The 27,399-nt window shown below is 42.2% G+C and overlaps 1 protein-coding gene across 3 annotated transcripts in view; it reads left to right on the plus strand.

The window, feature by feature from the left end:
* The window catches only part of FARP1 (FERM, ARH/RhoGEF and pleckstrin domain protein 1), a 240,275-nt gene that overhangs the window by 136,890 nt on the left and 75,986 nt on the right, over positions 1-27,399 (plus strand). For all 3 annotated transcript variants that reach the window (XM_029073300.2, XM_029073298.2, XM_029073299.2), the window contains exons 3-4: positions 20,610-20,714; positions 26,271-26,313. In XM_029073300.2, coding sequence (XP_028929133.1) covers positions 20,610-20,714; positions 26,271-26,313 — 148 coding nt within the window. The remainder of the gene's footprint in view (positions 1-20,609; positions 20,715-26,270; positions 26,314-27,399) is intronic.

Below are 27,399 nucleotides of genomic sequence, written 5' to 3' on the forward strand. Positions count from 1 at the left end.
GAACCCAGATCCTTCTGACTTCCAGGCCCTGTGCTCTATCCACCAAACCATACTACTTCTCAGAAGATGCCTGGCCGAGACCAAAAAAAAAATAAAAATAAAAAAGCATGTGTGGCTACAATTTACAGCACTACAGTCAATTCCTGTACATTGCCTATTATCAATTCCTGTACATTGCCTAGTAGGAAGAGCATGGAACTGGGAGTCTAGAGATACAGGTTCTAATCCTAGTTCTTCCACTGACCTGCTCTGTGTGAACTTAGACAAGTCATTTAATGTCTCTGAGCCTCAGTTTTCTCCTCTCTAAAATGGGGTTATGATAGTGGGTCTCCTCAACTCTTAAAATCTGTGGCGTATAAGGGACTGTCAGATCTGATTTTCTACCCCAGTACTCAGCAAAATGCTTAATTACCATAATTAAATTAACAGAAGTAAGATAATTTTATGGTTTGTTTGACTCATTTCTGTTCGCAAGAAATGGCAAATTGATTTAAATTCAGAGTGTGAATCGTCATTGTCATTATCAGATTATACAGAAGCAGGTCATGGTATTTTCCAAGAGTAAAACAATCACAAATTTTCTAGTATCTCACTATGCTAGAAAATTTAAAACTTTTGCACAGGAGAAAACGATCCCAAATCGTAGGCATATTTGCTAGTGTATTGGCTAATTGGGTGTTCTTATGTGAGTGACCACACTGGTTGTTGATTCTGTTAATCTCATTTAGCTGCATGGTATATCAGGAATAATATGCAAGTGATAATAGAACCGGCATTTTAATACATGCAATTAATGAGTTCATCAGGAATTAACTAAAGACTCAGGAAGCAGGGTCCTTGAATATGCACTTCTCTCATTTATTTTAAAAGCTTACCCTTTATAGAATGGAAAGAGAAACAACATGGTCTAGTGGGTAGAGCATAGAGTAGACCTGGGTGTCAGAGGTTATTGGTTCTAATCCCTGTTCTGTCACTTATCTGCTCTGTGATCTTGGGCAAGTCACTTCACTTCTCTATACTTCACTTACCTCATCTATAAAATGGGGATTGAGACTGTGAGCCCCATGTGACAACCGTATTTGTCTGTATCATCCCTAGTACTTAGTAGAGTGCCAGGCACATAGTAAGTGCTTTACAAATACAAATTCCACATTGATGATGTTGATGTGAGATACGGACTGTGTCCAACCTGATCAGCTTGTATAAACCCAGAGCCTGGCACACAGTTACTGCTTAACAAGTTTTGTTTTGTTGTCTGTCTCCCCCTTTTAGACTGTGAGCCTGTTGTTGGGCAGGGATTGTCTCTAAATGTTGCTGAAGCCAAGTGCTTAGTATGGTGCTCTGCACACAGTAAGCACTCAATAAATACTATTGAATGAATGAACAAGTGCCATAAAGCAGTCATTTCTTTAATGTTGGTAGGTTAATTATTCCTGCACTCTTGGAATTTGGGGTGTCTTCAAGACTACCTCTTTAGAGATGGCCATTTTTGAGTGGTGTGTGTTGGGGGGGCAGGGTGAGTGTGTGGGTGTGTGTCCTTGCACCCTGTTAAGGGTTATGTAGTTCTCTTGGCTTGATTTTATTATTCCCAGCCTAGAAGTCTCACCATTTGTCACATATGTTCCTTAACTTATTGTTTGCCATGACACCCACTACATCAAGCATCCTATTTCTTATGGCCATGAAGGCCTGCAAAGAGTTCATTTAGTAGTGTTTATGGAGAATCTTCTGTGTGCAGGACACTGAAACAAGTTGCCTGGGAGAGTACAATAAAAGTAAGCCACAACTCACTACTTGCCATGCTGAGACACTGCTTTTGAGTAGGCTGACAAATGTCTCTCCTTTTAAGGAGGATCACCTAAAGCCATCCTTTCTCCAGCTTTTTGCTTGGTCTTAAAGCATTATTTAGTGGAACTTGTCAACTTCATTTTCACAATTAGCGGAAGGCACAGCTATAGTTCTTGTTCCTTTTAGTGGAAATGTTTTCTCAGATCCAGAATGGATTTGAATTTTCTATTTGTTCAATTTTGTGTTATGGAAAGAAGAACGTCCAGGCTTTTTTCATACTTTGACACCGGGTCTTTTATAAATAAAACTCGTTTCCAATGTGAAAGTCTTGGCAGCCGTGAGCCAGGGGTGTGTATTTTGGCAATATGCATGAGTAAAGTTCAGTTCTTCAGTGTTTTCAGTGCTCCCTATATATTTCTTTTGTAGTAGACACCCTTGGTATTTGAAGTTTTCCCACTTCATTTAAGTAACTGTCTACCCGTTTTCTCCAGGCCTAAAATCATAATTCATCAGGTGAATTTGATTAGTTTGAGAGGATAATCATTCAAATGTTCCAGGGAGCTTAGTTTTCTGGAAAAATTGGCAAGCCTTTAGTGACTTGTCATTTTGCAGTTTTCATAACTTGTCCATAGCAATTCAGCCTACACCCAGGTCCCCTTTAATGTGGAGGTTGCATTCTTGTAAAGTCCCATGTTAAGGAAATTTCACTCAGTAGTACCTACCTAGTCCAACACCCCTTGTGCATAAGCAATTCTGTAATGTGGCAGACTGAGCCCAACATGATCACATTATGAGATTAAATTCCCTTTTATTTTTAATGGTATTTGTTAAGTGCCTATTATGGGCCAGACACTGTACTAAGTGCTGGGATAGGTATAAAACAGTCACGATGAACACTGTTCATATCCCACATGGGGCACAGAATTTTAATCCTCATTTTACAGATGAGCAAACTGAGGCAAAAGTCACAAAGTAGACAAGTGGCAGATCTCGGATTAGAACTCAGCTCCTACGACTCCAGGGTCTATAGTCTTTCAGCTAGGCCACACTGCTTCTCTAGTTGGGTTATAGCTAAAGCACATTGTTTTAACACACATTATGGTAGAGATTCATTCATTCATTCAGTCGCATTTATTGAACGCTTACTGTGTGCAAAGCACTCTACCAAGCACTTTGGAGCATACAGTACAACAATAAACAGACACATTCTGAGTGCCATCATCACTGCTATCAAAACCGTTTGTTATATTAATCATGCTTTTATTGTTTACTATGTGCCAAGCACTGTGCTAAGCATTGGTGTAGTTACAAGGGAATCAGATTGGACATAGTCCCTGTCCCTAAAGGGGTTCATAATATAAGCCTAGATTATAACTTTATGAATTATTTTTGTTTATTGAAAAGGATTTTTCCTGGAGGGTTTCAAACCTGGCTCCACCACTTGTCTGCCATCTGACCTTGAGCAAGTCACTTCTGTGCCTTGGTTACCTCATATGTACATTGGGAATTAAGACCATAAGCCCCTTGTGGAACATGAACTGTGTCCAACCTGATTAGTTTTTATCTACCTCCATGCTTAGTACAGTGTCTGTTATGTAATAAACACTTGGTAAAACTGTGAATTATTTTTATGGTATTTGCTATTGCTTATCTACTCCTAGTGACTGTAAATTTGAGGTTGGTCTGGATTCCTGCTCTTAGCAGTGGCTCCTGTGTATTGGACTCCATTCCAAAGAGCATTGAGGGGGCCTCCACATATGAGAAGCAGCATGGTGTAAAAGATAGAGCCAGGGCCTGGGAGTTAGCAGGTCATGGCTTCTAATCCCAGCTGTGTGACTTTGGGGAAGTGACTTCACTTCTCTGGGCCTCAGTTACCTATCTGTGAAATGGTGAATGAGACTGTGAGTCCCATGTGGGACAGGGACTGTGTCCAACACAATTTGGTGTATCCACCCCAGTGCTTAGTAGAGTGCGTGGCCCTTTGTAAACTCTTAACAAATGCCACAGTTACTATTATTATGATCTCAGCTGTGCATTCCTGTAATTGACCTTGTCTTGGGAGGTGGGGTGGGTGTCCAGGGAGATCAGTGGCCTAGAGAGCTGTGTCCAGTAGTGGATAAAGGTGGCCAGTGACGGCACTTGCAGATAGTGGACATTTAGATGCCGGTGATGTCTGTCACAGTTGTGATGCCAAGGCATGCACATCAAGTAGGAAACACTGTTTAGAAGTCTGCCCCTGTCTTGACCGTCTCATCCAGGGGAGCCCTGGATTTCTATCCCCGCAGCTTGCTGCGAAGTCATTGCCTTCCCCCATCAAATCCCTGGCTACGTTGGTGCTGAATACATACCAAGAGATGTAGAGTAGGGGAGGCTGGGAGTTTGAAATACAGTTACCGGTTGTAAAGGTGAAAGGTGGCCTATCTGTAGTTGATATGGAGCAGACCAACCTGAAACCTGACAGATGTGTCCCAGAGGCCACCTCTGTTCCCAAGTGACTGACTGTAGCCAGCTCTGTCTTTAAAGAATAGGTCGACAAATACCCAAGCTTGTTGATGGGGCAGACATGCCCTAGCTTGTGTTTTTATCATGGGGCACTCAAAACTTGAGTGGGGGAGAAATGTGAAGCAGTCTACTGTCAGAGCAATTTCAGGCCATTGCTAATCAATCTCTTCCAGCCAAGCTGGGAAGAAACTTGGAAGGCTTAGCTCTCATTTAGTGAATGCCAATTCCAGTTGGTATATTGGTTGTTTCTTCTAGGCAGGCTTGTTCAAGTTATGATTCCTACCTTCTTATTTAACAATGCTGTGTAAATGAGGTATGTGATTTCTTATTTGTTTTTGAAAAAAAGGAAGCTTGGAATTATGTGTAATCCTCAATGTGCCAATAACAAGGGTATAGATCTTTGTCTAGTTTTCTCAGTTAGGTATGGTTAGATCAGTGATGAAGATATGCCTGATTCAATTAAGCTTTTGGTGAGTACAATTAACTTTCAAAGAAAGCCCTTCCCAAATATGTTTTATTTGGATTGTGAATAGTATACAAAATTCCCCTGATTGTTATTAATTGCTGTATGGATTCTTTTTCCATAACTCACTTAAGACACTTTGCTCTTTGTGGACTTGAGCTAATTTTCTATCTGCATCAAGACAGAGACAATCAAGATTACTGAGTTATTTTTATTGAAAATTCTTTTGGGAGTGAGATTTAAATATTTGAATAAGGAATAAGGAAGCAGCATGGCGTAATGGATAGTCTGTGACTCTGGGAGTCAGAAGGTCATAGATTCTAATCCTGCCTCCTCCACTTGTCTGCTGTATTACCTTAGGCAAGTCACTTTTCTTCTTTGTGCCCCAGTTTCCTCATCTCTAAAATGGGGATTGAGAGTTCCAACTGTAGAGTTGGAACTAGACTTTGAATCTCCTGACTCCAAGTCCCATGCTGTTTCCATTGGGCAGTACTGCCCCTCAGGAATAGTGAGGCAGAGATTAGCATGAGAACAAGGCGTACTACTTAACAGCCTTCAGATGCTGGAGTTGAGGTTCAGACTTCATTGTGCAGGAAACAAAATTTACCTATAGGATTGATGTTAACCTAAATGAATAAATGTAGGCATATAAACTACATCCATTAATCAGTTAATCAGCATTATTTATATAGAGCTTTAATGGGTACAGAGCCCTGTACTAAGTGCTTGGGAGAGTTCAATAGAGTTGGTAGACATGGTCCCTTTCAGTCAGTCAGTGGTGTTTACTGAGCGCTTACTGTGTGCAGAGCACTGTACTAAGCCCTTGGGAGAATACAATACAACAGAATTAACAGATACATTCCCTGCCTGTAACAAGCTTACAGTCTTCTGGGGGAGACAGATACTAATATGAATAAATAATTTATAATATAATTTTAAAGATATGCTGTAGAAGCTTACAGTCTTGTACGAGCGATATGAGCAGGGGTTACTAGGAATTAGTAGGGCAATTCAGTCAGTCAATAGTATTTATTGAATGTTTACTCTCTGCAGAGCATTGTACTAAGCGCTTGGGAGACAGCATTACAACAGAGTTGGTAGGAACGTTCCCTAGCCACATCGAGCTTACAGCCCTGAAGGAGATATGATTTGGAAAATGGGCAGGGGGAAAAAGGAGGGAAGATGTGGCTTGTAAAATATGAAGAGGGAGGGAATTCCAGGTAGTCTGGGAGGTCATGAGCCAGAGGTCGGCAGTGGAAGAGATTGGGATATGGCACAGGGATGAAGCAGCGTGGCTCAGTGGAAAGAGCATGGGCTTTGGAGTCAGAGGTCACGGGTTTGAATCCCGGCTCAGTCACTTGTCAGCTGTGTGACTTTGGGCAAGTCACTTAACTTCTCGGTGCCTCAGTTACCTCATCTGTAAAATGGGGATGCAGACTGTGAGCCCCACGTGGGACAACCTGATTCCCCTGTGTCTACCCCAGCGCTTAGAACAGTGCTCGGTACATAGTAAGCGCTTAACAAATACCAACATTATTATTATTATTAAGTGAAGAATGAAATATGTGAGGAAGGAGTGGAGAGGTAGGAGGGAGAGAGCTGTAGGCTGTCTTAAAGCCAATGGTAAAGAGTTTCTGCTTGATATAGAAAGGAATGGGCAACTATTGAAGATTTTTGAAGAGTGGGGGATGTAAGCAGGACCATGTATTCGAACAGTGATTTTGGCAGCAGAGCAAAGTGTCCTCTGGAATCGATACTGGAGTCAGGGAGACCAGTGAGAAGGCTTATGTGGGAGTCAAGCTGGGATCAGACAAGCACCTGGATCAGGTGCTAATTAAAATCATTAACATGCTGGAGTTAATTAAAATCAAGTGAAAATGATGGTCAGAATTGTCCAGAAAGTCCCTCTGTTATTGTGAGACTTAAAAGCCGAGCTGTTTGAATAGCTATTCCGTAGTGTGTAGAGACTGTGTTCAGAAGAAATTAAAGGCAGATTGTTTCTTGGAAATCATATTAGGGAACAGTCTCCTGAATTTCTACTTATTTGAATGTATGTGAAACTTGACCACTTTGATAATCGCATTGCTGCCATACTGAAAATATTTATGACCGGGTGTTTGGTAAAAATCAGCACTCTGGTACTGTTATGTCTCACACAGCTAATATTAAAGCCACCAGAGTCTGAAAGCTGTAGTGTTCTGCAGCTCTCAAACAGCCACAGGGCTTTTCAGGAGAGAAAACAAAGCTTGTTTTATGATTGAGCTTTATAGGTTCCCCTGACAGGCAAGAGGTGTGTTGAAGTAAAATGGAACAGTTAAAATGCACTCCAAATGCCCAGGGATTTTTCCTTTTGGCATTAGGATTTATATATTTCAATATGCGGTACAGATTGGAAAATATATGAAATTCAAATGCACAGTAACCAATTTCTCACACTCCTGAGAAATCAGTATGTCAGATCATTTTATATGTGTGCATTACGTTTTGATAGCTGGGTAAAATTCTACATTTTCAAAACGTGTAAGTATTTTTATGAATGTTGATCTTCTACTCTTATGATTAACCCCTCTTTTCAATGTGTAGAGGCATGCAGCCTCTTTTCAGGACAGAGTTGTGGAAATAAGGAGTCCGCAAGGATCAGTACCAGGACCAAGTTTTGTTTAAGATCTTTACATATGCTCCCAAAGAGATGTAGGTGTTAAAATCTCCCAAGCGTGGAGATGAAACTAGGTTCTTTCTGATGAAGTGCCATGCAGGTAGAGATAGAGAAGCAGCATGGACTAGTGGAAAGAGCACGGGCCTGAGAGTCAGAGGACCTGGGTTCTACTCCCAGTTCTGCTACTTAGCTGCTGTGAAACATTGGGCAAGTCACTTCATTTCTCTGTGCCTTCTCTTCTGCAAAAATGGGGAGTCATTGACTCTGTGCCCCATGTGAGACCTGATAATCTTGCATTTACCCCAGCACTTAGTACAGTGGTTGGCATTTAGTAAGCCCTTAAAACATACAATTATTACTATAAAGAAGATCTCATAATGGTAAACCATGATGATGGATTTCAAGGAGAGGAACTACAATTAAGACAAATTTATGGGCTAGAATGGGCCCATTGAGCTTTTTTCCCTGGATGGCATTTCTTCTGTTCTTATAATTCTCTGGTTAATATGATCACATCAGATAACCCACCAGATAATTCAAACCCCAAATGAAATCATTTTTCAAAGCCAGATTCACTCCATTGGGCTGACTGCATGGAAGAACGCAGTAGTTGTTTTATCTACACATCTGTCAATGTGAGAAGCAGCGTGGCTCAGTGGAAAGAGCATGGGCTTGGGAGTCAGAGATCGTGGGTTCTAATTCTGGCTCCGCCACTTGTCAGCTCTGTGACTTTGGGCAAGTCACTTAACTTCTCTGTGCCTCAGTTACCTCATCTGTAAAATGGGGATTAAGACTGTGAGCCCCATGTGGGACAACCTGATCACCTTGTGCCCCTCCCCCCCCCAGCACTTAGAACAGTTCTGGGCACGTAGTAAGCTCTTAACAAATGCCATTATTATTATCTGTCTTGGATTGAAGGGATGATACTTTGAAAGAAACAGTTGTTAGTGGTAGAAACCTCTGTCCAACTCCTCCTTCCTGCTCTCTCCCTCCTGTGGGAGGATTCCAGCCCCCATGGGAGGAAAGGATCTAATACAGTTTGATACTTGGAGTAGTCAGATAAAACTACTTGAAAGCTGGGATAGATGGACTCCAAGGGCATATAAAGTGAGGATAATTGGGCTCAGTTTAGGAGGACCATTATTTTCACCTTCCATTCTCTAATTTATTTGAATTTTAAAAACATTTTTTCCCCCTCAAGCAAATAGTTTTGAAAAAGATGTAAAAATTCAAGCAGGCTTTCATTCAGAGGATTCAGTTTCAGGGAGGTTTTATGCAGTAGAAAATAGCTAGGCAGGGATTTTGAGTCTCAGGAGAAAATTGCCAAACCACATACTCTTAAGGAAAAATGTAAGGCTTGTATTTTTGTTTTCAGAGGTGAAATTGTGCTTTCTTGCTATTTTCTTTACAGTATTTGTTAAGTGTTTACTACATGCCAGGCACTGTACAAAGCATTGGGATCTGAGGAATGGTTCCAATCTGTTTTATTACTTGGGCAGGCATATTGCATCCCTTGTGTGGTGATGTTGAAAATATCAGATTATTACCAACAGGTTTTACTTCAGTGACTAGTAGAATTCCTCATTCATTTTATTTCATTTTGAAGCTGAGCAAAGGAAATCCCAAGGAATAGGCAAAGAAAATAGGTCAGGAGCCAACAAAAGCAGCATAATGAACACTGAAGTTTTCTTTCTAGACACTTCTGTCAAGGCTTAGCAGGTTTACAAGATACTTTCAGAAAGGCAACCCCAAAAGCCCACCAGGCTGCCAGGGCGAAAGGGGGTCCCTATCCCTAATGACACCCAACACAGTGGTTGTTGTGTGGCCAAGTTATAGTGAGTGGTTTGAATAAGGCCATTCTAGTCCTTCGCCAAAGTTGTGGGCTGTGAAATTCAATCTGAAGTACATTTAATGAGGGTTCTGAACGTAGGATTCAGCACCACTGGGGAAACAAGGAGCACAGTGTGTTGTAAAATGCCACCAAGGCCAGGGGTTAGACTCATTCACTCTATGAGTTGGAGGAAGGGAAAAATAATATTGAAGTTGCTGGGACAGGTATATGCCTTGGCCTAAATATTAAGCTATGTTCCTCGTAAAAACAAACAAGCCAGCAGTTTTTAAAATCTGGTTTTGTTGAACCAAGTATTGCAATCTAGTTCTTGCGTCTGGTGGCATATTCATAATAATGATCCCTAGAGTTTTGCAAATATTCTTTGATCTCCCAATCTGCCTGCCATTCGCCAACGCCAGCCGGCACTTTTCAAAATATTTTAATGGTGAGTAATGGGGAAAATGTGAACAAGGGTGACTTTTTTAAAAAGAAGTAACCTAAACAAGGAAAAAGAAAAATGCTTCCTTGTTCGCTTTCGTATACATAACGTAGTCTTTCGTTTTTGAAGAGGTTGGAATGATCCAATCCATTCACGCAAATGTGACTGTGAAGACCGTTGCCAACTATCCCGCCCTTCCCAGGGTAGCCAACTGGGGTGATGATTTTTACAAACAATATGAATAAAAATACCAGATACATGAAAAGTGCTGGTAAACCGGTGTCCCAGGGAGTTAAGGGAAGGTGATGATGATGGCTACTCATACGGGAGCAACCAGTCGGACTCGCATCCGTCTGTAAAATTCATTCTTGACAGTTGGCAACCATGCCGCATGTGCGTGCACATACACACACTTTGGCATAAATGTTATAATGTTTATTGTAATATTGTACTCTCCCAAGTGCTTAGTACAGTGCTCTGCACACTGTAAGTGCTTGATAAATACAATTGAATGAATTAACACTTTGATCCCAGGGGGTGGTGCATCAGAGTGTAGACCCTCTAGACTGTAAGCCCATTGTGAGCAGGGATGGTCTTTTTATTGCTGTATTATACATTCCAAGTGCTTAGTACAATGCGCAGCACACAGTAGGCACTCAATAAATACAATTGAATGAATGAATGAATGAATGAATGAATGCAGGGTGTGGAGGCCAATCTGTGTGGCTGTGGTAGTTGCCTATTCCGGGACAGCCCCAGATCAAATGGAGGGACTTTGAGGGAGGAGTTTTCCAGGGAAATGAAACCAACAGAGCCGCCCCTTCCCCCAAAGGTAAACTAGGCTGGGCTGCCCACTCTGGGGGTGGCGGAGAGAGGATATTTTGGTCTAGTGGGAGGTTTGATGGGCATCGTGCCATCTGACAGCAGAAGGAAGTTTGGCCAGGCTGATTAAGGGCTTTTTTCTGCTTCCTTCTCCTCCAACTCCCTTCCCCCTCCCCACTCTTCCTTCTATACTCTGTGCCACTCTTGATCCAGGGCAGGGGAGGAGAGAATTGAACAGGCATCAGTGCACACCGCATGCTGACCTAGCCCCTATGCTGAGGCCAGTGACTGACCCCGTAACTCTCCCTCCCTGCCCCTTTGCCCACCCTCCCTCGTGGGCCAAGGGCTGCCCCGGCAGGCCAGAAGTATTGCATAAAGGTGGGGGTCACCCCCTTCCATCTTTGCCTTGCCCCTAGGAAACGGGTTAGGAAACCCACTGAAACAAATCACCAGACTTAACCTGGAAACGGGATCCAGCGGTGTAAGAGAGGTGTTTAGAGAAGAATGCCAAGTTGATTTCCCTCCCCCCAACTCTCCTCTCCCCCTCTCCCCCCCAGAATTTTGAATCTGGACCCTCACAGCCTTCTGGGTCAACCACATTGTCTACCTTTAGATCCAGCCTAGTTGGAGTAGAGTCCTAGTCCTGGCCAGACCCTCGAGAACTGCCACATTAAGCAGGAGATGACAACAACAATATCGCCCTCAGTTATCCTGTCGTTACCCTGATATTGCCTATATTTACAGGCATCCAAATATTATTATCCACTTTACTGACACAACCAATTTTAGCTCATTTCTATAGACTCTCCATGAATTTATGGATGGTTGACAATCCTATACCTCGTGCATTGAATGCATGTCACAAAGAGAGAACCTTGCAGACTTCATAAAAACTTCTTGAAGCAAGCCATCCCTTTCCCATTTTCTGCCTGCCACGCTGGTCTATCTATTGCATTGGTCTCCCAGCAGTACACTGCTATTTGAAAGCAGGCCTTAGCCTGTCTTTAAATGATTTATTCTGCCTGGCAAGCTTCTGTGTGGCCCCTTTCAATTCACCATACAGTAGCAGTTCACCTAAGAATATTCTGCTGTCATCCATACTCCTCAGAGAAAAGCTGTGTCACCTCAAAGTTGCTGAGCTTGGAGCCCCTCTCATAGTCACTTTTTTTTAACGGTATTTGATAAGCACTTACTATGTGCCAGGTACTGAACTAAGTGCTTGGGGTAGATACAAACTAACCTAGATGGACACAATCAATGTATGTCCCACAAAGGGCTCACAGTCTTAAGCCCCATTTAACACATGAGATAGCAGGAACAAAGAAGTTAAGTGACTTGCCCCAAATCACGCAGCAGACAAGCGGAGGAGCGGGATTCAAACGGAGGTCCTTCTGACCCCTAGGCCCATGCTCTAAACATTAGGCCACGCAGTTCCTCATGATCTGTTCATCTTTCAAGTACCAGTGACAAACATTTTAAGCTGTAAAATGCCATTGTTTACACTTCAGGAACATCCCTGATTCTTTAATTGAGAAGCGGCATTAAGTGTTGGCGATTGTGACTGATTCTTTGCACAGTTGCTGAGCCGAAGTATAGACCATTGTTATTCAGTTTTCCAATCCCTCGAGGCCAATGACTTATTGAATGCATGTGAATATTTAGGTTGATTGTAGTTACACAATGCATGGCAGACAAAGGATTCATTTCCCATCAGACCTACTGCTTGGGAACCGAAGTTATGACGCCTTTCTTTGCATCTGAAAATGATATATGGGATATGTGATATATGGGAGCGGGAAAGTAATTAGAAGAAACCACCCATGTTGTAGAGAGAAGAGTATTATCTAGAGCTTGAGTTATTGGATGCTGTCCTCAAAGAAACACTCTGTAGATATATGTGCCTTTGAAGTATAGACTTAAATGCCTGGTTTTTGAAGTGTGGGGTTTTTTATTGTTCTTTTTGGCTTATCAATGAAGATATGGTTTGTGTGCTGATTTTCTTTAATCAGTTTAAATGGTTCCCAGTGAAGGCTATGGGATAATGCACCTTGTTTATGTGAGGTGACAGTGAGATAATGAGGTTATTTTGTATTACATTTTGGTTAAAATGTATTACATTTTTGGTAACAGTTTACCAGCAAAAGAAATAATCCTTACAAAGGTGATACATTTTCATGATATTTCATTGCATCTGAATACAAGGTCATATTTTAAACTCACTCATTTTTTCATCATTTACATCAAGCTCCATCAAGGAAGGAAGTGGCTTCTGTAAATTGTTTTCTTTTGGAAACTTGCCAGGAGAATTCCCATCTTCTGTTCCATTTGCAAGCATACTGTTCCACGTTTAAATGGTTGCACATCTGTTAATAAGTATATGTCAAGAAACATTTGTTTTCTAAGATTTAGTAAACTCTTACTGAGTCTCCTGGTCTTACAAAAAATTTAGAATAGCAAAGTTCATTTGATTTTTACATCCACTCCTTTTAGGGGTAGAATGTGAGAGGGAATGTGTCTGTTATATTGTACTCTCCCAAGCACTTAAAAAAATACTGGTATTTGTTAAACACTTACTATGTGCCAAGCACTGTTTTAAGTGCTGGGATAGATACCAGTGAATCAGGTTGGACACAGTCCCTGTTCCACATGGGGCTCACAGTCAATCCACATATTATAGATGGGGTAACTGAGGCACAAAGAAGTGAAGTGACTTGCCCAAGGTTACACAGCAGACAAGTGGTGGAGCCTGGATTAGAACCCAGGTCCTTCTGATTCCTACACCCGTGCTCTCTCCACTAGGCCACGCTGCTTCCTTCTAGGCCATGTTGCTTAGTACGGTGCTCTGCACAGTGAACACTCAATAAATATGATTGATTGGTAAAAGCTGTAAGATGGGGCCAGACTAAGGCTGAGACAGCTAAGCTCCCTCTGAAATCTTTGGAAAGGCACAATGCAAGGGAGTATACCTGCATCCCTTACTCCCTCTTGGCCAGGCTAATTTTGCCCATGGCAGCTCCTCCAAGAGGCCTTCCCAGACTAAGCACCCCCTTTCCTCTTCTCCCACTTCCCTCTGCATCACCCTGACTTGCTCCCTTTGCTCTTCTCCCCTCCCAGCCCTCCAGCAATTATGTACATATCTGCAATTTATTTGTTTGTATTGATGTCTGTACCCCCCTCTCTAGACATTAAGCTCATTGAGGGCAGGGAACACAATGTCTATTTGTTGTATTTGTACTCTCCCAAGTACTTAGTACAGTGCTCTGAACATAGTAAGTACTCAGTTGAGTGAATGAATGAATGAAAATAAATGCACTGGTAGTGGGATCCTCCATTGGTGTGTAAAGGATGGGTCTGATGCAGGTCAAAGTCCCTGGCCTGGTTGATGTGGGCAGTAGAGCCCCCCCCATAATATTTGTGGCATTAAAGTGCTTTCTATGCGCCAAGCATTGAGAAAGGTACACAATATTCAGGTGGAACACAGTCCCTGTGCCTCATGGGGCTCACATTCTAAGAGCTGGAGAGAACTGCTGTTGAATCACTATCTTATCCTTGAGATAACTGAGGCACAGAGTAGTAAAGTGATGGGCCCAAGTTCACACAGCTGGCAGTAGGCATAACCAGGATTAGAACCTCTAGCCTCCCACACCGGGCTCAGACTGCTTTCCCAGTCCGTTGAATCTTTGATATCGTCCCGAGCGCTTGCAGTGCGCTATACACATAAAGTGTTGCCGATTTGTACATTCCAAGCGCTTAGCACAGTGCTCTGCACATAGTAAGCGCTCAATAAATACTGTTGCAGCGTGGCTCAGTGGAAAGAGCCCGGGCTTTGGAGTCAGAGGTCATGAGTTCAAATCCCAGCTCTGCCACTTGTCAGCTGTGTGACTGTGGGCAAGTCACTTAACTTCTCTGTGCCTCAGTTACCTCATCTGTAAAATGGGGATTAAGAGTGTGAGCCCCACGTGGGACATCCTGATTCCCCTGTGTCTACCCCAGCGCTTAGAACAGTGCTAGGCACATAGTAAGCGCTTAACAAATACCAACATTATTATTGTTATTATTATTGAATGAACGAATGAATAAAGTGCTCAGTAAATAGGATTGATCGATCCTGGGATTTGACCTGTGGGGAGTGGTTTATTCCATGCAGAGTGGTAGGTGAATAAATGTTTTTTTCTTCAAAACACCATAGAATCAGTGAAATGAGAGAAGTACTGGTCTCAGGGGATCAAAGTGGGGTGAGTTGGGGGGTCGGGTGGGGGGAGGGGGCCGGGTACCTCATACCTTATTAAAAAAGGCCATGTATCTCTCCCCTGGGGCAGTATTGTAATCTGAGTCCCTGTTGCCATGGCTGAAACAAGAACAAGGCGTTTCCCAAAGAAGCATCTCATCAGCAGTGTCTACTATTATTCAAATCAATTTCTGTACTAGAGAGTGATATGGATTCAAAGAATAATCCTGAACTACAGCTCATTTAAAAGAAGGTTATCTGTTTGTTTGGACAAGTGATTTTTAACAGAAACATTGGCTCAGGTTAGGTGAGGGAAAAGAAATCGTCTTTCCATTAGGAGAAATGCATCCTAATTATTTCAAAGGGAAAAAAGAGCTGGACAGAAGAGGCCTTTAAGTAGTGGAAATAACCTGAAGGCATTCATTTCAAATCACAGTAAACAGGCAGTTCTGATTCAGAATCCTCATTAGTCATTATGCATATTATTCACAATTCACTACTTGTTCCTCTTACTGTTCCTCGAAAATGTAATATCCCTTTTAAAATGTAATTCACTGAAAGGCCAATTTAAAATGTATGAGGCAATAAGCGTGCCTTGCTTGCAATCAGCTAACTTGTTTTTCACTGCAATGAAATTAGGTTTTATTTGAGTGCAGTTTAAAGCCGCCAGATAAGAGAAACAGCAGTGAGAATTTCTCAGCACTGTTAAGTGATTGTTATTTCTCTGCACCTTGATGTATATACTGTGTTATTATGAAAGGATTCTACTCTTAGAATTGTGTCTGGCAAATCTGTTTCATATGCTCCTTTTGGTGTTTGTAGGGCTATAAATCAAGCATTTTAAATGACAAGATAAAATTGGCATCTTGTCGCTTTCATGGTATATGTTTTTCTGTGTACAGCTGTGTGAGAATTTCTGTATCATAAATTAAATCATTTTGTTAGGAAATGCTACTAACCTGCCAAAATGTTTGCATTAGTTCTAGTATTCTTCTTTTAGGCACCACTACTGTTGAATTGTACACTCTGTATTTCAAACGGAGATGGATTTGTCTGTAGCTTTGGGGTTTTATTTTTTAGTATCGAGGCACTTATGGATTTTGTAGTTCTTTTTTCCCCATTTTATAGGTAAGGAAACTGAGGTGCTGACAACTGAAATCAACCAATGAAGCAGTGGTATTTATTGAGCACTTACTGTAAACAGAGTACTATACTAAGTGCTAGAGAGAGTGTAATGCAGCAGAACTGGAGTTTACAGTCTACAGGAGGAAATTACTGTCAGGAGAATGACTTATCCAAGGTCACATACCAGGCCATTTGTGGAGCTGAGACTAGAAAACCAGTTCTCCTGGCTCCCAACAGGGTGCTCTTTCCACTGGGCCGTGCTGCTTGCCAGAAGGATCTGTGCCCAATTATCACACGCCTGCTACATCAGAACTAGAATCTAGTAGCACACTCCTCTGGTAGTTATTTTAACCATCTGCTTCCCACCCAGCTGAGAAACGAGATGCAGCATGGCCTAGTGGAAAGAGCGTGTCTTAGGAGTCAGAGGGACCTGGGTTCTAATCTCAGTTCCAACACTTACCTGCTGTGTCCCCTTGGGCAATAGTTACTTAATTTTTCTGTGCATTAGTTAACTCATCTGCAAAATGGGGATTCATTACCTGTTCATTCAGCTGTATTTATTGAGCACTTACTGGGTGCAGAGCACTGTACTGAGCGCTGGAGAGACTTCAATACAACAATAGACACAGTCTCTGCCCACAGTGAGCTTAAAGTATGAGTTCTCCCTTGTACTTAGACTGTGAGCTCCATGCAGGACCTGATTATCTTGTATCTACCCCAGGGCTTAGTACAATGCTTGGCACAAAGAAAGCATTTAATAAATGCCATAGTCTCTACCTCTAGACTAACCTTTGCCCTCAGGTTAGTGGGCAGGGAACATCTCTACCAACTCTGTTGTATTGTCCTCTCCCTAACACTTGGTACAGGCTCTGCACACAGGAAATGTTCAGTGTATACCACTGATGATATGTGCCACATGGATTCAGCCTTTGATCTATAATCCTGTTACATTTCTAACTTTTGCACCTTTAGTTGTGGGTTTGGGTTCTCACTTTATTATTATCATATGAGGTCATCTGCCTGAGGTAATAACTCCTTTCTGGCGAGACCATCTTCTGTAAAAGGAGCTCAGTGTGGTCACTGTTTTCTTTAAGACTGCCAGTGCCAAGGCCATCATGGTATTCAATCCTCATTTGTGGTGATTTTTTTGGGGTGCGTTTTGAATTTTTTCCAGAGTTTTATTTAAATTGCCAGTGTTTTAAGAGTCTGGAGATCAGTTGGTTCACATCGTTTCAAGGGGTTGGAAAATTGCCCATCGTTCTATTTGTCCTTGTGGTTCACACCAAGGAGGAAATATAATCTAGTGATGTAGTCTAGAAACTGAAAAAATTGGGTTCTTTCCAAGCTCTCCCTTTGCCTTTCTTGTCTTGGATTATTCATCCATCTCTGGAAATTCCCTCTCTGTTAAGCACTTATCTTAATGCTTAATCCACTGTGAAGAGGATGGAGTGTGTCAAAAAGTCATTGGTCCAAAGTGTCCATGAGAACCCCTCTGGCATTGATGGTCCTCCATGCGTAGGTTTCTAGGTTTTAAGGTGGAATAGTGCCTCCAGCCTTAGGTGGTTCTAGGAAAGAGACAATCCTGAATCAGTGTTCGATTTGTGCCCCACATTGAGCATTTATGGAAAGGGATTTTGTCGGAGACCCTCATCTCTAGATCACTGTTGCTTCCTAATCTAATCCAAAGCAGTGCCATTACCCGGTCAGACCTTTGATCCAGTCAGCCCAGGACTTTATCCTGGGCAGTGACAAAGGATCCTTGGGAGGATCAGGTGATGTTACCCTCTTCTGCATCTGTCCTCTTAATTGGAGTGGATTGTCATCTTAGTATGGACAGGGAACGTGTCTGCTAATTCTGTTGTGTTATACTCTCCCAAATGCTTAGATAAGTGCTGGGCACATAGCAAGCACTCAATAAATGGCACTTGTTGATTTTGAACCCCTAATCTTTCCTCCACGTCCATAACTTTCCCTCTAGTAAATATCATGGACCACTGATCCATGAATTTATCGACACCCTTCTTAAACCTAGTTTTTCCATAAGAAATATTATTTCACTCTGTGTTTTAGATCTTGGCCTCATGGATATATACCTATAATTCTGTTTATACTGATGCTATTGATGCCTGTTTACTTGTTTTGTTTTGTTGTCTTTCTCTCCCCTTCTAGACTGTGAGTCCATTGTTGGGTAGGGATTGTCTCTACTATGTGTTAGTAATATGTTGTATATTGAATAAATTCAGTAATATGTTGCTGAATTGTACTTTCCAAGCGCTTATTACAATGCTCTGCACACAGTAAGCGCTCAATAAATGTGATCGAATGAATGAATGAACAGAGCACAGGTCTGGGAGTCAGAAGAACTTGGGTTCTAGTCCCAGCAATGCCAATTGTCTGCTGAGTGACCTTGGACAAGTCACTGAACTTCTCTGTGCCTCAGTTACCTTATCTGTAAAATGGGGATTAAGTCTGTGAGCCCCACTTGAGACTGAGATTGTGTCCAACCCTATTACTTTGTTTACCCCTCGTACATAGTAAGTGCTTAACAAATATATTAAAGAAAATAAAAAACAAACTTACTTTCACAAGGTGCATGTATTCGGATAGATCTTGTCATAATGACTTTACTTATTTAATCTATTTATTTCCCCCTCTAGGCTGTAAGCTTGTTATGGGCAGGAATGTGTCTGTTGTAATATTGTACTCTCCCAAGAGCTTAGTTCAGTGCTTTGAACACAGTAAGCGCTCAATAAATACAATTGAATGAATGAGTGAATGAATGAATGAATGAATAAAGGTAGAAGGAATGGTTGTGTGCATACAAGTGGTGTTGGCAGTGTTGGTCAGGTTGTGTGTAGTATTTCACATCTTTTTCCGAGTAATGGACTCATGAGAAGCCCTAAGTACCATGTTAGGAGGAATCAACATGGCCTGGTGGGAAAAGCGTAGGCCTTGGAGTCAGAAGACCTGAATTTTAATTACTGCTCTGTCCACTGTCTGCTGTAGGACCTTGGTCAAGTCACATAACTCCTGTGCCTCAGTTACCTCATCTGTAAAATGGGGATTAAATACCTGTTCTCCTTTTCAGTTGGGGAGGCAGCGTGGCCTAGTGGAAAGATCCCGGGCTTGGGAGTCAGAGGTCATGGGTTCAAATCCCGGATCTGCCACTTGTCAGCTGTGTGACTGTGGGCAAGTCACTTAACTTCTCTGTGCCTCAGTTTCCTCATCTGTAAAATGGGGATTAAGACTGTGAGCCTCACGTGGGACAATCTGATTACCCTGTATCTACCCCAGCACTTAGAACAGTGCTCAGCACATAGTAAGTGCTTAACAAATGCCAATATTATTATTATTATTATTATTATTTTCAGTTAGACCTTGAACCCCATTGGGGATGGGAATTGTCTGATACAATTATCTTGTAACTGCTCCAGCACTTACTTGGTACAGTGTGAAGCACATAGTAAGCACTTTAACATGTACTGCAAATTATTATTATTATTGTTACAAAACTGAAATTACTCATGCTTGTGGAGGTAAATTCAAAAGATTGGTAACGTGTTATAGGAAGAAATGTTTCCTTTGACTGGATTGAAGTTTGATCTTCCAGCTTCAGTAGGTACCCTTTAGGGAATGGCAGTTCTGTGTTTACTCTGTCCACACCCTTCATGATTTTGTAAACCTCAATCCTGCCCCTTCTTCATCCATATCGAATCTTGCAATCTGGTCTCATCTCAAAACTTCTCCTCCTCCCAGTCATCTTTTTGCCCTTTTCTGTACTTTCTCTGGCTCTGTTATGTCCTTCGGAAGATGGACAGCATCCAATATTCCTTGTGCAGGAGTTAATGGTTTTAAACCAGACACATCAATGGCTTTTCTTTCCTCCTCTTATCAATTTTGTGTTTAAAAACATCCAAGCAGTAATTAGCCAGGACTGACTGACAGCTCTGGGAAACAGCCTAGTGTGTTCTCTGAAAGGACCATGTATCTCCATATAGCTGTTGAAATCCTCTTGAATTGTAAAGGGGATCAATCAATCAGTCATATTTATTAAGCACTTACTGTGTGCAGAGCTCTGTACTAAGCACTTGGGAGACAGTACAGTATAACAGAGTCAGTAGACCCATTCCCTGCTCGCAACAAGATGACAGTCTCAGTTGATCTTCCAAGCGCTTAATACAGTGCTTTGCACATAGCAAGCGCTCAGTAAATACCATTGGTGACGACAAACAGATTCCCACATTGGTCATGCTGTTGCTCTTTAATAGGAGTTTGGGGAACATCATTCTATCCAGTACTGTTTCCTCAAATATATTCTTTCTGCTAGATGTTTAAAATGTAAAACCCTGTTGGATTTACATGTTGCCATTTATGGAAGCATAATGGTCAAGGCCTTGTATTTGCCCATCCCTCTTCTCTCTCTACTTTCCCCTCTGAGTTCTGTCAACTTTAGGCCTTCCTGACCACCTCTAGGTCTGTTTGATTTCTTGATTACTCATAGCAAATAACCAAGTACTGCTGAGCCTTGCTACTCAAGGCAAACACATCACCTTTGTTGTCAGAGCCTGTTTTATCAGGGAGATTAGCAAATTAGTAATAAACTTGTCTCTGGCCTAGCATTTTGAGTAGAGTCCTTGAAGTTTCGTTATACACATTCATGAAAACTTTTCTCCTTTTTGGGGGCTGTAGACTTGGCACGTGTTTAAATCACCTATGGCAATTTGGTGGATAACATTTTGGTGTTTCTGCTTACAGCAAAGAGCTCCAGGGAGAGTGCTGCTGGAGGCAGTCTGCAACCACCTAAACCTTGTGGAAGGTGACTATTTCGGCCTTGAATTTCCAGATCATAAAAAGATAACGGTAAGTGGCAAGGCTTCCAGCGCTTCTCTCTGCCTCCTGAGGGTTCAGACGTGAGGACTGATCTCCCAAGCGCTTAGTACAGTGCTCTGCACAGAGTAAGCGCTCAATAAATACCTTTGAGTGAATAGTCTCCTGGGCTGGCCTCAGAGCGGGGAACTGAAATGTGTTTTGTGGACCCAGTCCCATTGTCATCCCTTTAGAGTTGTGATGGTCACAGTAGTAGCAGCAGCGATTGCATCAGTAGTAGTAATAGCAGAAATGCATTCCTTCATTCAGTTGCTTTTATTGAGCACTTACTGGGTGCACGTTGCAATAGTAGGCATAGCTGAAGTTGTAGGAGTAGCTGCAATAGAAGCAGAAGTTGTAGTAGCAGCAGCAGCACTAATCAGTCGGTGGTATTAATTGAACGTTTAGTCTGTGCAGATCACTGTACTAAGCGCTTGAGGGAGTATAATACAACAAACTTGGTCGATACATTCCCTGTGTAGTACTAATAATGAGGTACTCAGTGATACTAAGAAACAGCACAGTTTAGTGGCAAGAGCCCAGGCTTGGGATTCTGATGTCATAGGTTCTAATCCTGGCTCCACCGCTTGTCAGCTGTGTGGCCCTGGGCAAGTCACTTGACTTCTCTGGGCCTCAGTTACCTCATCTGTAAAATGGGGATGAAGACTGTGAGCCCCACGTGGGATAACCCCTTTACCTTGTATCAACCCCAGTGCTTAGAACAGTGATTTGCACATGGTAAATTCTTAACAAATACCATCATTATTATTAGTAGTAATAGTAGTAGTAGTGTTTATTAAACACCTGTATGTAAAGTGCTGTGCTCAGTGCTGCGAAAGAGTACATGGACCTGACTAATCTTCCCCTCAGCATGATCTCCCAGGAGTTGCATTGGCATTAGAAACTTTCTCCCAGTCCATTAGCGACTCTGAAATGATTTCTGATTTCACAGTATTTCCTGGGGCTAAGATCTTCTTGGATTCCTTCGGTTTTATCTATATGAATTCCCTATGAAGACGCCAGATATTTTTAGCACAAAATGGTTGCTTTTATAGTCCACTGATAAACATGGAGAAGGGCGATCGGGCTAAGATTTAGAAAGTTCAAGTGTCTCTGACTTTTAGTATTGATCCCTGGCTTTTAGGCCAGCATATTTCACTGCAAGGACTTAATTCAAGTTAAGTGAGAAGTTTCTTTCCCTCCTAATACATGAGGTTAGATTACCCTACATTTCATTTTGTCCTTTAGATTTAAGGTCCCAATTTATAGTTTGATCTTCAGACCTTTTTTTTTGTCAGTACATTTAAACACTTTACCACCACAAATAATGTATTTTAAAAATCAGCTCACCTTCCACCAGGGTAATACATCAACATCAAACCAACCTTCTTTCTTGTTCCTGCTTTGCTCTTTCTAAGCTTGATTTGTTTTACCTCTGTCCGTCTTGAGTGACAACTCCACGGAGCCTCAGTCAGTCACTGGTATTTATTGAGCACCTCCTGTGTGCAGAGTACTATACTAAGCGCTTGTGAGAGTGTGATATAACAATAAACATACAGGTTCCTTCCCCACAATGAGCTTACAATCTAGAAGAGGTGATCACCCCTTGTGAGGTTGGCACTAAGAGGGCAGAGCTATTAACTCTACTCTCAAGGTTTTTTTGGTGGGGCGGGCAACCATAGCTAATTCATCACACCCTTGGAGCCAGGCAGAGGCCGGATGAAGATGCCACTTGCTACCGCCTTTTCTGTCCTCACTGGGCACCAGGATCGGGCGTGGGTGGCTCATCTTGACATTGCCGCAGGGCCCTGTTGGAAGATTCCATCTTTCCCTTGGCCTTGTTCCAGCTCAGGCAGCATGGAAGTCTGCCAGGGACTGAGCAGGGGGTCGCTGGGGCGGTGGGACGTGCCTCTTGGGACCAGGTGGACACCAGTTTACACTCAACAGGCGATTGTAATGGAGCCGGGTTGCTTGTGTGGCGGCAGTCTCTGCAGCTGTGGCTGGAATCCACTTCTGAGAACAGCATGGTACCTGTGTGACACCGTGGGGTGTGGATTGTGCTGGTGTTAGCTCCACAATGCCAGCCCTCATCCCATCTCCATTGTGTCCACTGGAGTGCATAGGCAAGTTGGGCAGACGGAAAGTGGGTGGGCATCAAGGATGTCAGGGGTCCCTCGTACTCCAACTCCCCTCTCACCTGGCCCTAGTGCCCTCTGGGGAAGGAGGTGGTGGGTAGAGAGGGGGAAAGGCAGCATCAATAGATACCACATGCTTCTTTTCCCTCTCCCTTTCCCTTCCTCCTTCTCCCTTGTCTTTTCCCTTACTCCATTTCCTCTGTCTTTCATTCTCAACCCCCTCAAAGATCTGCTGCCATGGCCTTGCCACCAACTGTATGCCCCCAAACTCAGAATAACAATTTGGCAACTTCTTTTTTCCTCCTTGCATTTTTCCCACTCCTTTAACCACCTAAATGAGCCTTCTTTCTGACATCTTCATCCACTTTTACCATACCCAATTCTCCAACTTCTTTGTTGACTTTGAGCTCCAAGGCAGGGGCTTCTTATGTTCTATTTTCCTCAGCTCCAAGTACTATGTTCTTCACATAGTTTGGGGCCCAGTACATGCTCTTACAACCACTAAACACCCAGACAGTGCTCTGCACACAATAAGTGAGAAGCAGTATGGCTTATTGGAGAAAGAGGCCTAAGAGTCAGAGGACCCGAGCTCCACCCCTTTTCTGTTGTATGATCCCGGTCAAATCATGTTATTTATCTTTGCCTCTTTTACCTCGCTGTAAAATGGGGATTAAGTCTGTGATCCCTCTGTGGGACAGGGACTGTGTCCAATCTGATTTTCGTGTATCTACCCCAACACTTAGTAAAGTGCCTGGAGCATAGTAGACACTTAACTAATACTATTAACAAAATGCATGCTCAGTACTCCGTACTCCCACAAGACTGTAAACTAACAGTGGAAAGGGAACATTTTTACCAGTTCTGTTGCATTTTACTCTCCCAAGCCCTTAGTTCAGTGCTCTACACGCACTAAGCGCTCAGTAAATAGAATGAATAATATAGCTTACAAAATCATATCCAAAACTAATTTTCTGTTGAAATCCACTTACTTTTCTACCTTTTTCTTGTAAGTAAGAGAAAGTCAGAATGGAAGGATCACTATGTCTTCCTCCTCTCAAATTCCCAAAGGAAGAAAGAAGAGACTGTCATTTTTTGAGGGTACAATATTGTAAAAGAATAGTCTCTTCCAGCCATCATACAGTGTCCTGCTGTAGTGTATGTAAGATGTGGGAGGCAGTGCACTAAACTGCTCCCTAGTGGTGTGAAAGACTCAGGGCTCTTTCCAAAGTGCCAAATATACTACCAAGAAATAATGTCTAGACATCAGGAGAAATGACCTCCCTATGTTGCAAATTCTTTAGGTAAAAGGAACCTCGGCATTTAATACGGTGCCTGGAACATAGTAAGCTCTTAACACGTCACAGTTGTTATATTGACTTGACTTGACTCTATTTATTGCCTTGACTCTATTTATTGCCACTGTTCTTGTCTGCCTGTCTCCCTCCATTAGACTTGTAAGCCTGTCAAAGGGCAGGGACTGTCGCTATCTGTTGCCGATTTGTACTTTCCAAGCGCTTAGTACAGTGCTCTGCACATAGTAAGCGCTCAATAAATAATATTGAATGAATGAATATATTATTATTATTATTATCTTCATTAACACTGGATACAAGGAAATTAGATTACAGTCCCAATTAGACTGTAAGCCCGTCATTGGGCAGGGACTGTCTCTATCTGTTGCAAATTTTTACATTCCAAGTACAGTGCTCTGCACATAGTAAGAGGTCAATAAATACTATTGAATGAATGAAAAGGAAATCTCCAGCAGTTCTGCTGTGGGACCACCTAGGAGTTTTGGGCCTTCTCCTTTGGTTCTGATGGGCCCAAGTTGGACCTGAGCTAGGAATGGGTCAAAGAAGCAGTGTGGCTTAGTTGAAAGAGCCTGGGCTTGGGAGTCAGAGGTCGTGGGTTCTAATCCCCGCTCCGCCCTTGTCTGCTGTGTGACCTTGGGCAAGCCACTTAACTTCACTATGCCTCAGTTATCTCATCTGTAAAAATGGAGACTAAAAAATGTGAGCCCCACATGGGACAATCTGATTACCCCGTGTCTACCCCAGTGCTTAGGACAGTCCTCTGCATATAGTAAGCGCTTTACAAATACCATAATTATTATTATTAAGGTTTCAATGTGTTAACTGGGATCACCTGGCAGTACTCTGGACAGGACTGCAGCCTCCCTGGAACCCATAGAGCTAGAATCCAGGATGTATCTCACTCTGCAGTGTCCTACCCATGCCCTTTTTTCTCCCTGCTGTTCCCCCCCAAGTGAGGGCCTGGAGTTTGTCCAGCTACATGATTATAAATACTACTGCCAGCCCAAAATGGCAAGGCTCTGATTTTGGAAGGGAATGGTACTGCTCACCTTTCAAAGATTTTTGATTAGGTCTTGATACACTTCAGGGATAGAATATTTGAAATGCATGAGCCGGACGGAGCCAACTGTAACTTGTTTGAGAAGTAAAAATATAACAATGATGGGTAAAAGGGTGTAATACATAGGACCAGGTCAGAAGCACCAATGCAGACTAATTTCACCATGTTCCGATCGAGGCCATCCGGACTGTTGTCCTGCAGAATGAGTCTGGTGTTGGGTTGTGCAGATGTCCGTATGCTCCACAAAACCATTTGGCCCAGATTGCTGCTCGGGCTGGAGATTTCTGCAGAGATGCCAAAGACTAAATGATATTTTTGTTTAAAAGCTATTGGGCAAAGAGTGCCAAAATATAGCTGCTTTATCCGTAGGAACTTACAGAATAGAAGCAGGAGGAGGAGGAGAGGATAGTACACCATTTCCACTTTATGGTTGGAGTCAAGGGTTTAGGAGAGTCCCAGGAAAACCTGGACTGCCTCCTCAATTTTTAGTGGGAGTGACATGATGTTCATTTCTTTCCTCCAGGAAATTGACTTTTTGGTGGTGATGTAATTCATCTCTCGGCATCCCTTTCAAATTCGAAGCTGGGCTTTTGTATCTGAAGTTGTTCCAAGATTGAGCACATCTTGTGTGCTGTGGTTGCTTTAATGGGATTTGTGTGCAGGGTGTGTGCCTTTCTCACAATCTCACGCATGCGCGCACACATACAACCGTGAGATTGTTCACTGACATTTTCTAAATGTTGACAAAGGTAAAATACAGCTAATAGGAGATTGCAATTCTCAATCCTTTGATTTCGATCTTTTTTGAACCTGAACTCTTTTCTAATTCTCAGCCTCAGCTAGGTTGGAACCACATTTGCCACCCAATTTTTGGAAACTGGTTGATGCTGGAAAGCAACTCATTCTGGTTCATTAGGGAGCAGATGGGCTCTCAACTACAAAGGAAAATATTTTGACTTTCATCAACTTAGTATAAAGTATCATTGTGAAATGTTTGTAATCATTCTTTAGGAATTAATGCCTCATTTTGTTTTGTTTTTAGGTATGGCTGGATCTTTTAAAACCTATTGTGAAACAGATTAGAAGTAAGTACTACTTTACAGTGGCGGTAAAACATAAAATTGAGAGATTTTGCAATTAAACGTGTTTTTATTTGAGGCATGGTGTGTAGGAGGGAACATTTTCATTCTGCTGGGTTTTCCCTCCAATCAGTCCCACACTTAAAAAAAAAAAAGCCTTCTAAGTCAAGATTCAGAAGTTAAATGGGAAGAATTGTTCAAAATCAAGTGCTGGTTGCACATGAGGCCATTTCTTTCGGCTTTTGATGTGCAGGCTATTGCTTCTCATTTCTTGGTGGAGTGCCTGGAGTGGTTCTCTAGGGAAACAGTGTGGCGCAGTGGATAGGGTCTGGGAGTCGGAAGGACCTGGGTTCTAATCCCCCTCCACCACTTGTCTGCTGTATGACCTTGGGCAAGTCACAACTTCTCTGTGTCTCAGTTACTTCATCTGCAAAAAATGGGGATTAAGAGGGTGAGCCCAATCTGGGACAGAGTTGGACTGTGTCCAACCTGTTTAACTTGTATCTACCTCAGAGTTTAGAACAGTGCTTGGCACATAATAAGCGCTTAACAAGTACCACAATTATTATTCCTCTGAAGAGTTTTGGATTGAGATTTCATTCTAACAAGGGCATATATGGAAACAGTTATTAGATTTTAAAGAACTCTGGTATGAAAACTGGCAGTGTGAAGCTGATCAGTTCATTCTCCCCAAAATGTAGATTGCTTGGAAATGAAGTGAATTGGGAAATTTGAGGAAATCGGAAGAATCTCTCCTCCATTTAGGTGTTACCCTTCTTTATGATATGATAACTTTGTACTTTTCTTAGGAAGAAGTTGGACTGAATATTAATAGTCGCATAAAATAGAGGTAATCTTTGTTATGGGCATTTCATTTGATATCCTTTTTAGTGTCTCTTTTTTCTGTTTTTTAAAAAACACCTCGGTGCCCTACATAATGCTAATGGTTCTTTTTGACACTGTAAAAAGCTTATTGATTTCTGGAGGACACCAAAGAACCATTTAGAAAGAATGAGAAAAGAGAGGGTTTTTTGTTTTTGCTTGTTTTGTTTTTTTTTGGGAAATACTCATCCAAACTTTTGGCAACTCCCG

The sequence above is a fragment of the Ornithorhynchus anatinus genome, chromosome 10, assembly GCF_004115215.2.
Source record: "Ornithorhynchus anatinus isolate Pmale09 chromosome 10, mOrnAna1.pri.v4, whole genome shotgun sequence".
NCBI classification, from domain to species: domain Eukaryota; kingdom Metazoa; phylum Chordata; class Mammalia; order Monotremata; family Ornithorhynchidae; genus Ornithorhynchus; species Ornithorhynchus anatinus.